Source organism: Gobio gobio (assembly GCF_949357685.1).
Source record: "Gobio gobio genome assembly, chromosome: 23".
Lineage (NCBI taxonomy): Eukaryota > Metazoa > Chordata > Actinopteri > Cypriniformes > Gobionidae > Gobio > Gobio gobio.
Genome location: NC_137119.1, coordinates 38,611,604 through 38,626,347, shown reverse-complemented (window position 1 = coordinate 38,626,347; position 14,744 = coordinate 38,611,604). Strand labels below are relative to the sequence as shown.

Below are 14,744 nucleotides of genomic sequence, written 5' to 3'. Positions count from 1 at the left end.
ATTCGGGGGGATTTGAATTCGGTTGATTTGTAAGACTGACCTAAAACTTAATAATCTTCCAATAACAAGAGACAAAGTCATTATTAAGCTTATCGTACCTGATTTATGAGGGGAGACCTCTATAGCTAGAGACCTGGTAGGAAGAGAGAAAGATTTCAACAATTTAAAAAATATCCTAGGAGGAGAAAGAGGAGATTAAAACAATGTACAGTTTTATGGAAAACACAGGTCTAACCTGCAGTGTGAAATCTCTTGTGGGGGTGCCAGGAAGTTCCAGAAGAAGAGGGCGTCGCCTACGGTGACCACGCCCATCTGATCAGGCGTGAACCTCACCTGTCTGATGGGCTCAGAGTGACCAATGAACACCTGAAGGAGAAACAAACACATTGATCTCATTCAAAGTCTGTACTCTTTGCATCACCAAATCCAGCGGTCAAACAAACATACCTGTGAATTGACATCCAGGTTCATGTTATAGTCCCACACCTTCAGAGAGTTCTGACCGGCCGTCAGCAAATAACGGCCATCTTCACTGACAGCCAGAGACACACACGGATGCTTATGCACCTCAGACACCTGTAATTACATTAATAATGATTCTAATGTGATACTTAAAGGGTTAGTTCACCCAAAAATGAAAATTCTGTCATTAATCACTCACCCTCATGTCGTTCGACACCCGTAAGACCTCCGTTCATCTTCAGAACACAAATGAAGATATTTTTGTTGAAAGCTGATGGCTGAGAAAGGCTTCAGATAGGCCTCCATTGGCATTCAGTACATTTACACTCCCAAGACCGATAAAAGGCACTTAAAACGTCGTTACAAAGTCCATCTCACCACAGTGACTCTACAATAATTTTACGATGCGACGACAATAGTTTTTGTGCGCAAAAAAAAAATCAAAATAACGACTTTATTCAACCTCTTCTTGTCTTCCGTGTGTGCCTCAACGACGCATGCGCGAGAATATGACGCCGGGGTTCGAGAATCCATGAAATGCACACTTTAGCCCGATTTTGAGAACTACGCCGAGACCTAAAGCACGATCAATGTAGAATTCAACAGCTTAGATACGCGCGTCTTCCTCTGCTTGTAAACAAATCGCTTCTGGGTCATGTGTCCGAACGGCGGATCTGCGTCATATTCTCGCGCATGCGTCGTGGAGGCACACACGGAAGACAAGAACAAGTTGGATAAAGGTGTTATTTTGATTTTTTTTTGCGCACAAAAACTATTGTCGTCGCATCGTAAAATTATTGACTTTTTAACGACGTTTTAAGTGCCTTTTATGCGTCTTGGGAGGGTAAATGTACTGAATGCCAATGGAGGCCTATCTGAAGCCTTTCTCAGCCATCAGCTTTCAACTAAAATATCTTCATTTGTGTTCCGAAGATGAACGGAGGTCTGACGGGTGTCGAACGACATGAGGGTAAGTAATTAATGACAGAATTTTCATTTTTGGGTGAACTAACCCTTTAATGTTCTCAGAAAGTATTCGCCCTTCAGTGTTTCACCTGTCTTAGCAGTTGTCCTGTGTGTGTGTCAATCCAGAGGATCTTATTGGCTGAGGTGGTGACGAGCAGGTGTGACAGTGACGTAGGGGAGAAACACACATTCAGGGCAGAGTCCAGTGTTGTGCTCTCAACATCCAGAATGCTAACATCAACCCGAAGTAACTGTGACACACAGAAACATATGCGATTTAATATGTACAGTATGTCACGCTGTTGTAATTGTCAACTCAAAGAATGGGATCAGAAGTTATGATCCAAATGCGCTGCATCACAGCTCTGACAACATTATGGTTTTGATGTACCTCATTAAGCGACTGTGCCTCCATAATTGTGACGATGTATTCGGTGGGTCCGACCAGCGCTAGACAGCGGCTGTCAGAGCTCACGGCCAAAGTATTCGGGCCCCGATTCACACCCCGTGCAACCACATTACCTTAGAAAAAATGTGAATAATTCAGAATGCTACTTCCACACAGTCCACAAACAAATACAGAAAGCTGAGGTCATCAGAATATGTCGTGATGGGGAACTGTGATATTGTGCTGAAAGAGCATTTACTCACCCAGAACACGGACCACATGATGGTCATTTTGAGAAGAGTTATAAAGTACCAAGTATCCAAGAGAGCCAGCACTAAACAGACATTGACCATCGGGAGAATATATCACACACTCAACTGATCCAATGTGCTGCCTGCAAACACACACACACACACACACACACACACACACACACACACACACACACACACACACATTAAATCAATACACATTTAAGAGGGATATGAATGACATGCATGTGCTTTATGTAGTTAGAATAATAATATTAACACAATATACACTACAGTTCAAAAGTTTGGGGTCGGTAATATTTTTAAATGTTTCTGAAAGGAGTCTCTAATGCAAACCAAGGCTGAATTTATTTAATCAAATATACAGTAAAAACTGTAATATTGTGAAATATTATTACAATTTAAAATAACTGTTTTCTATGTGAATATATCGTAAAATGTAATTTATTCCTGTGATCAAAGCTGAATTTTCAGCATCATTACTCCAGTCTTCAGTGTCACATGATCCTTCAGAAATCATTCAAATATGATGATTTGCTGCTCAAGAAGCATTTATGATTATCAATGTTAAAAACTGTTCATAGTTTTGAGGATTCAGGATTTGTTATGAATAGAAAGTTCAAAAGAACAGCATTTATTTGAAATTATATAACATTTTGTACAGTTTTGTAACATTATAAATGTCTTTATTGTCACTGTTGATCAATTTATTGTATCCTTGCTAAATAAAAGCTTTGCATCATTAGTAGAAATACAGAAATTACACAGACTAGAGTTCTTGTAAGGACAAATGCATGTTTGAGAGTGTGTATGTACCTGTGCTGGGCGATTAAGCTCGACGTTTGAATATCAAACACTCTGACGGTTCCAGAGCTCGATCCACAGGTGAAGAGAGGCATGCTGGGATGGAACGCAACTGAACAGGGACTTTCATCATCATCAGAGACAAAATCATAGAGCTGCAAGACAAATTAGAGGCCCAGTATATTAACTTAATGGTAATATCAGCACATGTCTGGTGTGTATGCACAGCCAACAGTATGCAAAAGCATATATGCGTCTATGCTTTAATGATAAACATTCCCATAAATGACCTGCTGCATGGTGTCCATGTCCCACACCCGTACAGTGCTGTCTCTGGACACGGTGGTTACACGCCGTCTAACTCCATCCACACTGAACCCCAAAACACTCCCTGTGTGTGACCTCATTAATGTACGATAACCACGGCTACCAACATCCAGGTACCCAAGATTCCCTGCAGTCGTGGCCGCTAGAACTCTCGAGCCGTCCGAGGACACACACACCAAACTGACGGGACCGTCGTGCTCTACACACACACACCAAAATCACAGTAATTCATAGAGTCAGTTCTAAGCAAGATAATTGGTTGTGAGAGTGATTGACAGGGGAGTACTGACCCGCCTCTAAAAAAACTGATGAGAAGTCAAGAGGCCACAGACGCATGAATCCATCCTCTGAACCGGTCACACAGAACTCAGCACACACACTGATGCTGTTCACCGCAATACCAGCACCTGAAAACATATTTATAATACAGTCAATATACTCAAACAAACAATTAATTAATTAATTAAACAATAAATAAAACATATACAAATTATATATAAATAAATAAAAACACATTTATAATACAGTCAATATATTCAATAATAAAAAAATAATAAACATAATATCCAAATAAATAAAATAAAAGTAGTCAGATCATTTTGTATTAAATTAATTGCTAATCAAATAATAACAAGAATAATAATAATAATAATATAATATATACATTTTTTTCTTTTCTTTCAATTTTAACAAATATTTAAAGAAAAGATAATCCTCTGCAAGTCATGCAGCAATCCTCCAGCGGCCTTCTAATTGTGCGTTTTGTAGTTGATATTTTAATCAATTACAATTAACAATAATTAAATTCCATACACCAATTTAATTAAATTATTTGATTTAATTTGATTTCATTTTAACTGTTGAAGAACTGGGATGAATTAAGAATCGTTTTGAATTCTCTGAATCAAATCAAATCAAATGGTGAGGTGTCTAAGGAGACCCGTCCGACAGAACAGAATAAGTTTTTAAGGCCTTTTTTGCACATACAAACAGGTAGAGATGTAATCAGGAATTATATGAGCTATAACACCAAGCGGCAACCTCCCACAGTTTCTCTTGAAGCCAATACGGAAGTGACTTAAACTGCAATTCATCGACTGGCCGCTAGGGACAGGCTCCAGAAGGAGCAGAATCTCATTGAGCCCCATGTTAAAATGCTCAACTTTACAGCAGAAAAACACATGTTTACAGGCTGGTACAAATTGTGTTTCGGTCTATATAGATCAGTTTGCCCTTTATGACAACTGTGAGGGGGAGTTGTTTTTTTTATAACTCATGCGTTTACATTATATAAAGCCTTAAAGTTCTGTATAATTAAGGGCGTGGCCACTTTGAGTGACAGGTGGATAGCCATTTATCTGCTGTCTGTTAGTCATAGCGCCACTTCAGCTCCGCCCACGTCCCGCCTCTTGGCCCATTTTCTGAAGCGATGCCAAGATGGCAACGGCCAGCTCGACCCGACTTTACTCTTCAAAACTGATTCTATGATCAGTATGATAAATCAGAATCCTACGGGTGATGTCCCGGAGACTACATCCATATTTTTTTTACAGTCTATGCATAACACACATGGATTTTCACCTGTGCTAAAAGTCTGTTTTTCTCTTTGGTGGGTGTGGCTTTCCTGAGCTGGGAGGAGCCTCCTGATGTTTTTTATCGCCACAGCAACATAGTCGATCTCCAGGATGTGACCACTCCTACTGCTGACAAACCTGCTCCAATCAAAAAAACACTTCAGGATGAGATCAAGATCAAATGACATAATTAATGTCAGCTGGTCTGTATACTACAGTAATTATGCTTATTTAAATAGTTTGTTGATCATTTTTCTGTGCACCCACAGTGTGCGGTCATCGACTGGACGGTCCTGAGTGTGTCCCTGCTCAAAGCCCAGGTCAGTAAACTCCAGATTGTGATACTGTCCAAGATTCACAGGACAAGAGCGTAGAGAACCACCACGCACACGCCATAGTCGCACGTTACCTACACCACACGACACCATACTGCACAAACAAACACAATATATACACTTATAATCTGCCTATATGATTAAAAACTGAGGTGGAATTGCTAGTAATGATATTGATCATATTGTACATGCATTTGCATCAAAACAAAATCCCGCTACACACTAAACCTCAAACATGTTTAGATCGGCTGTAATTACAACACAAGTGTGTATGCGCACTGCGCACCGTGTTTCATCAAAGAACGCTATCTTGATCATCTGGATGTCCACGTCAGTGTGTGCTTTAGCTAAGACTGGAACCACACTTCCTTCTGCCGCACGCCGGGTGTTCCAAAGGATCACCGTCTAAACAAGCAAATCAAGTAATTCAATCAAACATACACAACATACACCCACAAAAAAATCTAGTTCTTCACATGCAAAACACTCACAGTTTTGTTGTGACTGTCTTTCCCAACGCCACACAGCACTCCTCCACTCTGAGAGAAACTAAAACAACAACATCACCTGATGGACCCTGAGAAATCCAGCCAGCATTGTATTGTGTTGTATGTGTGTGTTGGGTGTACCTGAGCAGATTCAGAGCATGTGTGTGTGTAGGAATAATGGTTTGACACACTCCTCCGCTGTAGCTCCAGAGACGAATCAGACTGTTCGTGCCCGTCTGAGCTGATGCCAACACAGTAGAACTGGCATTTAACGCCAGAGCTGAGACCTGACAAACAACAGGCACACATCAACAGGAAGCTCAAGGCCAGCTAACCTAACTGTAGCTTACATGCATGATAAAAGTATCACTGTTATTGTAAAACTAATTCTAAATATGGATTGCATTAACCATGTTATACAATAAACAACACACAAAACAACAGTGACCATCAGTTAGACTGTATACTAATGTGGCAAGTTGCTACATTGCTTAGCATAGTAATATATTTTTTAAATAATATTAATTAAAAAAAGAATTATTAATATTACTTTATAATATCATGTATAATCAAATCTAATATTATGTATTATTATTAATAATAATTTATACATATTTTAAAGAATTTAATAGATTTTTTTTTACTGTGCAGTCTTTACTTGGGAGTCACACTGGTGGTCTTAATGGTCATAAGTGACCGGACCCCTAAAATGTAACTTCTTATTTTTTCAATAAAATCATTCTAATAAATTTTTGTTCAATAATATATTTTCTTTTTTATTTAGCATTTTGAGAGGGTTTTGTGGTACTAAATAATATTTATGCAATAATTAATATTGAATTGATGATCAATTATTGAATTGATTTCACATACCCTCAAAACTTTGCTCTGTGTTACAGACACAGTGGTTCATAGGTGTGTGTGTGTGTGTGTGTGTGTGTGTGTGTGTGTGTGTGTGTGTGTGTGTGTGTGGGAATGGGTGTGTTTATTTCACAGTCTTGATGTTTTAGAGTGTCACCCCTTCACTGCTGTGAGTTTTTTTCTGAATTATGACTGAATTATTGAATAGATTTCACATATTCTCAAAACTTTGCTCTGTGTTAAACACAATCATAGGTTCATAGGTGTGTGTGTGTGTGTGTGTGTGTGTGTGTGTGTGTGTGTGTGTGTGTGTTTGTGTGTGTGTGTGTGTGTGTGTGTGGATATTTCTATATCACATTCTTGATGTTTTATAGTGTCATCCCTTCACTGCTGTGTACTTTATTTCAGTATTGTGGCCGATTTGTAGATTGTGAACACAAAAATTCTCAGTATTTTCGTATTTTTGTCAATTTCCAATTCATTTCCTATGGTCGGTCATTTTTGACCAAAGACCATTTTATTTTACCCCCTCTTAGCCTGTTTGACTCATGCCCTCAATTTTTTGGTGTGTTCACATTCCAAGTGTCATAAAAGTCATCAATTTTCGTACCATTCCAAAGAAAGTGTTTTTTAACAATTCAAAATGTAAAATTCTCCGGTCAGAAATGGCCGATGGCCACACAAGGAAAAAAACTATTAATCATAGGTGTCTTTTATCATTATCATTTATTTTTTACTTCACATCATGCATAACACTACTAAACCATGGTAAATATTTGAGTGAGAAAGACCTTGTCAGTGTGTCCGATGAAGAATCTCTGTTGTCCGGAGGAAACAGTCATACTGATGATTATGGCATGACAGGGATACACAACTTCCTCCCCATCAGAGCTCCATACAGCCTGAGAAAGGGACAATATGAAAGAAAGCACACTAAGTATACCATATGATATTCATGCGATTGAAGCAATGCATCATAAAATCAATGTAATAATTTTGGTACGACGACTCTTTTTAAAAATATGAAGACGACACAAATGTAACACAATGGAAAATGTACACAGTCCCTTAGTTTCACATTCACAGAGTCAAGAAGTGTACTTTGGATATGTCTGTGAAGACTCTCAGTTATCTAGGTCATTGCAGAGTGTTCTAGTAGATTTATTCAGGCCAGAACAAATCTACTAGAACACTGGGTTATTACTAAAGTAATTATAATCAATTATTAAATTCTGTAATTAATGCATTGAATTTTACTGCAAGATGATGCACTTTTAGGCAAGGCAAGGCAAGTTTATTTGTATAGCACATTTCACACACAGTGGCAATTCAAAGTGCTTTACACAGAAGTTAAAATAGTCATAGATGACAAAATAAAATAAAAAAATATATATAGTAAAACAGTTATAATAGGAATTAAAAGGAAATAAAAATAAAGAAAAAATAATAATTAAAAGCTAGAAATAAAACAGGGTTAAATTGAAACACATAATTAAAGTGCAAGCAGTTCGGACAAAGCACAGAGCTCATTCAGTAAATGTATAAGATAAGGTGCAATCAGTCGGACGTACAGTGGCATAGCTCATTCAGTAACCCCTAATGTTTTGTGTGTGTGTGTGTGTGTGTATCACTCACACATCTCATTGTAGCTCCTCCGAAGCCAATTATTCTGTCCAGCTTCAGAATGGGGTCAGGATACAACTTCTGAAATGTATACAGAAACCCTCCAAATGACCATAGCACACAAAAACAGCTGTAGATCTATGCACAGGCTTTATCATGTAAACCTTCTGTGTAAAGCCCTATTCGTACGGGATTAGTTTCAGATGGAGAGGTGGGGTAAAGCAGTTATTACCAGAGCTTCTCAGTGATTTTAGTCCCGTCCGAATGCGCCCTCTCTGTAATCATCACGGACAACGTCAGTAAAGATTACGGCGACTTTTACCTTCTGTAAAAAGGTCCGGAAAAATTACCTCAGGCAATACTAACCCTGTGCGAAAAGACCCGCTATAAATATTCCATCATTTCCTGTTTAAAAGTAGTTTCCTGTGGTTTTTCAAGTTTGGAGGCACTTGAAAAAGCCTTCAGTTGTGTTCTAGGCGGTGGGCAGGGTTTCTGCAGGTTTCACCAAGTCAAATTTAAGACTTTTTGAGACCTTTTTAAGACCATTATGAATGAAATTTAAGACCTATAAAGGAAATGCAGTCACAAATGTACTTGCAAAGTAAATTAATTAAATTATTCGATAAACTTTCACTTCCTCATAGCTCAATCCCACCAGGATTTCGCAACTTTTTTTTGATTTTTGAGATCAAAATTACTGATTTTGTGGTGCATTTGCATTTTTTTCATAATTAGGACACCACATTTACCATATTATGTATTATGTTAATTGCACAATAGCCACACATGGCAATATAATAAAAAACGAAATACATAAATCTTGTTTATTTCGGTTTTCAAATAATGCAGGATCTCCAAAAAATGCATGTTGATTTTTCATTATATTTCGTAATCGCAGAAACAATAAAAACTGGAGGACTATTAGCTGTTTTATGTGTCTGTGGTACAATCTGAAAGAGACTCCAATAACACTCAAGCTGACTGGCTGCAATATAAGCTGCATATTGGTCTCATTTGTAGTCGTATTACAGCAAATTATATTTGGACTATTTAAACATTCTAAAGGGCTGCAGGATTTCAACGAGCATTAGAGGTAACGTTACATGGACGTAGGAAAATTAAGATCTGTTTAAAATGATTTAAGACCACGAACAGAATACTTCAGGGAATTTAAGACTTTTTAAGGCCTAAAAATTTAATTTGAAATTCTAGACTTTTTAAGACCCCGCGGAAACCCTGGGTGGGACAAGTCAGTGGCAAACCGTATAACCTGTGTTTTCTCCTTACCATTCAGATTGAAAAAAAAAAAGGTACTTTTAGCTTTAGGTTAGTGCCTATTACCAACAGAATACAATCAGAATTTAATTAATATACTTATAGATTATATGTGTTTGCGCACGTGATATCAGGAATCAACTTAATACGCACATGACGACAGGGCAGTGTTAATTTCGTTGACAAATAATTTGTCATAATTTTCGTCAAACAACCTTTTTTCACTGACGAAAACGAGACGATAACTAAATAAAAACTAGTGTTGGATGACAAAAACTATGACAAAAATCAACTGTCATTTTCGTCAACATATAAAAACGAGACGAAAATGTTAGGGAGGGACGATTAGGGAAGAGATCCAGTCAGAACTGATGTCCTGTGTAACGGATGCGCACATTTGATTTGAGCGTGCTGATCTAACCACCGCTGGAAAACACGGAGCTGTTGCGCTTCTACAGGCTCACGCATCCCCAATCCAGCGCTCCAGAGCGGCTCACAATCAATGAACATTAGCGCACATTTATGCCTATTATAGTTCAAATTTGTTTACTTGTTTACTAAACAATGTTTACTTTACGATGTTTATATAGTAATATGTTTTAGACGGTTGTAACAATGCATATTTTATCTCTGCAACAGAGGCGCAAACATTTCCCGGTGTATTTCGAACTTGTTTATAATTAAAAGTCACGCATTATATATTCGTTTTTGGTTACACAATAAACTGTATTTAATTTCATTCCCATTTAATTTATAGTCAGGAGGAAAGACCAGTATTTGATACATATTCAATAAAGTATCAGGGTTATAATAGTTAACTAAAACCATTTTAAAAAAAAGGCATTACTTGAAATTAAATAAATGTTAACTGAAATTAAAAAACAAAACAAAAAACTAATTTATTTTAAGTTTTAGCTTAACCTGATATGGCCTACTGACTAAAACAGAAATACAAAGTTATAAAAACTATATAGCTGTTTTTAAAAAACAGACAAAAAAAGTAAATTGGAGCTCTCTTTCGTGTATTTTTAATGTCAAAAACAAAATGATGTCAAAATGTCAGTTCAAGTGACAGTCGGTTATGTAATGCTTAAATGCTTAATGTATTACAATTTAACTAAACTCATTAGATTTTAGGAGACTAAATCTACTGTAGATTTAGTCGACTAAAACTAGACTAAAACAATTCAGGTGACTAAAATATGACTAAAACTAAATGCCATTTTAGTCAAAAGACTATGACTAAAACTAAATCAAAATTTGCAGTCAAAATTAACACCGCGACAGGGAGGTGACGGCGGTGCGTAAATCAAGTTACCCCTCCCACTTTTATTAGTTTTACTGAGATTTCTTATCTTGTGCAAATTGGCCATTAATATTACAGACGTCCTGTGGTAAAATTACATCATCTACCCTTGTAAAACTAATCCCGTCTGAATAGGGCTTAAGTGTAAGTCGGTGTTGTCCAGGGGACAAATAAGTGTGTTTATGCATGGTTAACCTGTGGCTGCTTCACTGGCTGGTCAGAAGAGAGAGAGACCGGTCGAGGTGATGCTGCATTAATGACCTAAGAAGAAACGTTCAGATTGGTTCATTCACATTATGCTTTTAAAAAGCAAACGTCACAATTTGTTTATTTGCAATAACATGCACTGAGGAAAGTGCACAGGGACATTATTTATGAATAATGTTTAATTTAATGTTGACTCAAAGTAAGACCCAGTTGTTTTCTTATTGGATCTACAGTACTTACTGTGAGTTCCTCCTCACTGTCTGTCATGTGGGTGTAGACGTCATCCTCGCAACGGGCATATACGTGTACTCCAGCATCATCAGAACACACTACTGTGACCTTTTCACCTGCCTGCGACCTTTGATCTGGTGACCCCGGGCTCTCTGAGCCTCCACAGGGTGTATAAATCAGCTCAGGCAGACGCGTTTTCTGGACCATTAAACGCTGCTTAGTGCTCTACACAGAAGAGAAAGGGAGAAAGAAGCCATTATGGCCTGTATATATCAACAATAGTTGCACTGGAATGAAGGTCAACTTAAGGTTACACACAAACACTCCTTTAGATTTGGGGGTGGTGATCTGCTGGATGAGGGAGACTCGGTCCTGTACAGGTTTACTGAGGCTTACGATGCGACTCTCTTCTCTTTGAGGGCTCTTTTCAGTCGAGACTTCTGCAGAGTGACCAAATGGTTTAATCCGATAAAATGTACAATGTCGTATGCGATTGTGAGCGTTTACATGCATATGACTCACTTTTAGCTGGACTGTTGGATCCTTTCTGTATGGAATCAAATGGTAACTTCGCTCCATCTGAGGGAAATCTGTCAATCACACAGAAGACGTACTATTTTTGCAATAAATTAATAATAATAATAATAATAATAATAACTTTATTTTATATAGCGCCTTTAAAGGCAACTTCTCAAAGCGCTGTACATAAGAACATAAAATCACAACAGAATATAACAATATGTATATATATACATACATAAACACACACACATATATATATGAAAAATAAATAGTACAAAAAGAAAATATAATACAACTAAAAACAACGTAAAATAAAATTACATAAACGCTTCCCTAAACAAGAATGTTTTTAAGCTGGATTTAAAAATGTGCAAGGAATTTGCATTTTGTAACTCTACAGACAAGGAATTCCAGAGTTTAGGCGCAAGATTAGAAATTCTGAAACAATGAAATTAATGTGTCAATTACTGACTGATGTTTACATGCACATCAATACTCAGATATCAACCAGAATTTGGCAATATTTCGATCAGTATTCTGATTGCCCAATTCCACAAAATCCAAATTCTCATCCATGGACCACATTTTAATCAGAAATGTGTTGCATGTAGACACATGACCTCCAACAGTGTTATTAAAGGAACAGTTCACCCAAAAATTAACATTTGTGTGAACTATAATTTCTTTAAGTAAGCTGAAGGCGTCCATTTAACAGGAAATGTGCATTCCCAAATTAGTAGTACTCACCTAATGTAATCATATAAGTGGTGCCAGCTCTGTCCTTTGGGTACAGGGAAACACATTTCTCTGGGCATCGGGGCAGTGCCATCTGGCAACATCACACCAGACTGCCTGAACTCAGAGAATGACAGACCTACAAAAAAAAAGATAATTGTTTATTAATAATACATTTAATTTACACGTTCCAGAGCTCAAAGATGCTTCACAAGATTGACATTGCATGTTACACAATTCACAATCTGCAACTGTAACAGGAACAAAGTCAAAACGTACCAGGGTCAAACAGCAGGTCACTGGTGATGATGTTTTTAACGGACATATTGGCACCGAGCTTGACGCTCTTAAGGTGACTGTGTGTTCGGTTCAGATAAACCGAGAGCACGAAACGTAGGTCCATCGTCAAACACGTCCACCGTGTGCTCGCCGGCGCTGGGCCTACCAAACCTGAAATGCACAAGTTATCAATCAGTAATCACAAACACCGCTTGCTGCATAACAAGTGTGAGATGATAATAAAACACTGAATGTCTACCTTGTTTAGCAGTACTGGCCGTATTCTCATACACTGAACCGTGTGCAGCTCCACACAGAAACGGGAACTGCAGCCATGTCGCCGTGGACTTGAACTCTTTGAACATGTTAGAGAACGACACACGGATCACCTGACCCTCCTGAATGATGAACAAAGCAACAAAAAGTGATAAACAGGACAGTTTTGTTATTGTTAATAAAAACGTAAAGGAACACTCCACTTTTTTTGAAAATAGGCTCATTTTACAAGTCCCCTAGAGATAAATAGTTGAGTTTTACCGTTTTTTGAATTCATTCAGCCGATCTTTGTATCTGGCGGTAGCACTTTTAGCATAGCTTAGCATACATTACTGATTCTGATCAGTCCATTAGCATCTCATTCAAAAAATGACCAAAGACACTTTCAATATTTGTCCTATTTAAAACTTGACTCTTCTACAGTTACATTGTGTGCTAAGACCAACTGAAAATGAAAAGTTGCGATTTTCTACACCTATATGGCTAGGAGCTACTTTCTCATTCCTGCGTAATAGTCGCGGATCTTCACGGCCGTACCATGGCTGCAGCGGCGCAATGATATTACAGCGCCTGAAAGTAGCCCAGCTAGGTAACTTTCAATGTGACCGGCACTAAGTTTGTGTAGTTGCAGAGAGAGTTTCAGGCTTGCAGCCGACAAATGGTGTTGTGGATTTACCTGTGATTAGCCATGGTTCTGTGTGTTGTAAAGGGCTGTGATAGTAAGTCGAAGGTGTAACTACCACCATGTTTCACAGAATAGCAACGAATCATTGCGCCGCTGCAGCCATGGTACGGCCACGAAGATCCGCGACTATTACGCAGGAATGAGAAAGTAGTTCCTAGCCAAATAGGTGTAGAAAATCGCAACTTTTAATTTTCAGTTGGTCTTAGCACACGATGTAACTGTAGAAGAGTCAAGTTTTAAATAGGAAAAATATTGAAAGTGTCTTTGGTCATTTTTTGAATGAGATGCTAATGGCCTGGCCAGAATCAATGATGTATGCTAAGCTATGCTAAAAGTGCTACCGCCAGATACAAAGATCGCCTGAATGGATTCAAAAAAACTCAACTATTTAACTCTAGGGGACTTGAAAAATTTGCCTATTTTCAAAAAAAGTGGAGTGTTCCTTTAAGCTGCATAGACAGAGATGCACATGAAAGTCTGTATCATTAAAGGCACAATATGTAAGATTTATGAATTAAAATATCCAAAAACCACTAGAACATTGTTATATATTCTGTTGATTAGTATACTAACATTATCCCAGATGCTTCCAAGAAAGAAGACTTTTTACCAGGACACGGACCGTGTCCGTGCATTTCCAATCAATCACATCATACCTGCGTTACCCTCGTTTTCAGGTTTTATTTTGGAGAAACACCAAAGACACTTTAATATATTATGTTTTATTTGACAGATGAGCAACTGTTTGTTTCTGCCCGAGTCCCGTCCCAATTCTTTTCCACCGGCTGTGACGGCATCTCCTATGAATCCGCGCTCAATCTCGCCGTCATCCAGAGTCCTGCACGGATATTGCTGAAACGGGTGAAAAACATCCTAACTGTGTCGGATACGGTGTGCGGGTCGGACAAGGGAGAATCACAGGTCTAAACACGGGTTTAAAACAGTCACGTGCAAACGTGTAGATGTGTTGCTAAAAAATATAGGCATATTTTTAGGAACACATCTACACAAATATTCCTTGCCTGTATTTCAAGTTGATAAAACAATTTAAAATCCATATCCGTTTATTTGTGCCCGTGCACGCACGCCCTCCCAGGAGAATCACCCCCGCGCCCGCGCGATCTGCCT

The 14,744-nt window shown here is 38.1% G+C and overlaps 1 protein-coding gene across 2 annotated transcripts in view; it reads right to left on the bottom strand.

The window, feature by feature from the left end:
• Nucleotides 1-14,744, bottom strand: part of wdr90 (WD repeat domain 90) — a 32,650-nt gene that overhangs the window by 15,396 nt on the left and 2,510 nt on the right. For both annotated transcript variants that reach the window (XM_079806686.1, XM_079806687.1), the window contains exons 4-26: nt 12,915-13,053; nt 12,656-12,826; nt 12,389-12,515; nt 11,642-11,709; nt 11,438-11,559; nt 11,129-11,344; nt 10,877-10,942; nt 8,113-8,181; nt 7,269-7,379; nt 5,758-5,903; nt 5,620-5,677; nt 5,415-5,533; nt 5,061-5,222; nt 4,801-4,931; nt 3,510-3,626; nt 3,183-3,418; nt 2,905-3,047; nt 2,080-2,210; nt 1,820-1,950; nt 1,518-1,679; nt 448-576; nt 236-366; nt 99-133 (exon numbers count right to left, since the gene is read on the bottom strand). In XM_079806686.1, coding sequence (XP_079662812.1) covers nt 99-133; nt 236-366; nt 448-576; nt 1,518-1,679; nt 1,820-1,950; nt 2,080-2,210; nt 2,905-3,047; nt 3,183-3,418; nt 3,510-3,626; nt 4,801-4,931; nt 5,061-5,222; nt 5,415-5,533; nt 5,620-5,677; nt 5,758-5,903; nt 7,269-7,379; nt 8,113-8,181; nt 10,877-10,942; nt 11,129-11,344; nt 11,438-11,559; nt 11,642-11,709; nt 12,389-12,515; nt 12,656-12,826; nt 12,915-13,053 — 2,920 coding nt within the window. The remainder of the gene's footprint in view (nt 1-98; nt 134-235; nt 367-447; nt 577-1,517; nt 1,680-1,819; nt 1,951-2,079; nt 2,211-2,904; nt 3,048-3,182; nt 3,419-3,509; nt 3,627-4,800; nt 4,932-5,060; nt 5,223-5,414; nt 5,534-5,619; nt 5,678-5,757; nt 5,904-7,268; nt 7,380-8,112; nt 8,182-10,876; nt 10,943-11,128; nt 11,345-11,437; nt 11,560-11,641; nt 11,710-12,388; nt 12,516-12,655; nt 12,827-12,914; nt 13,054-14,744) is intronic.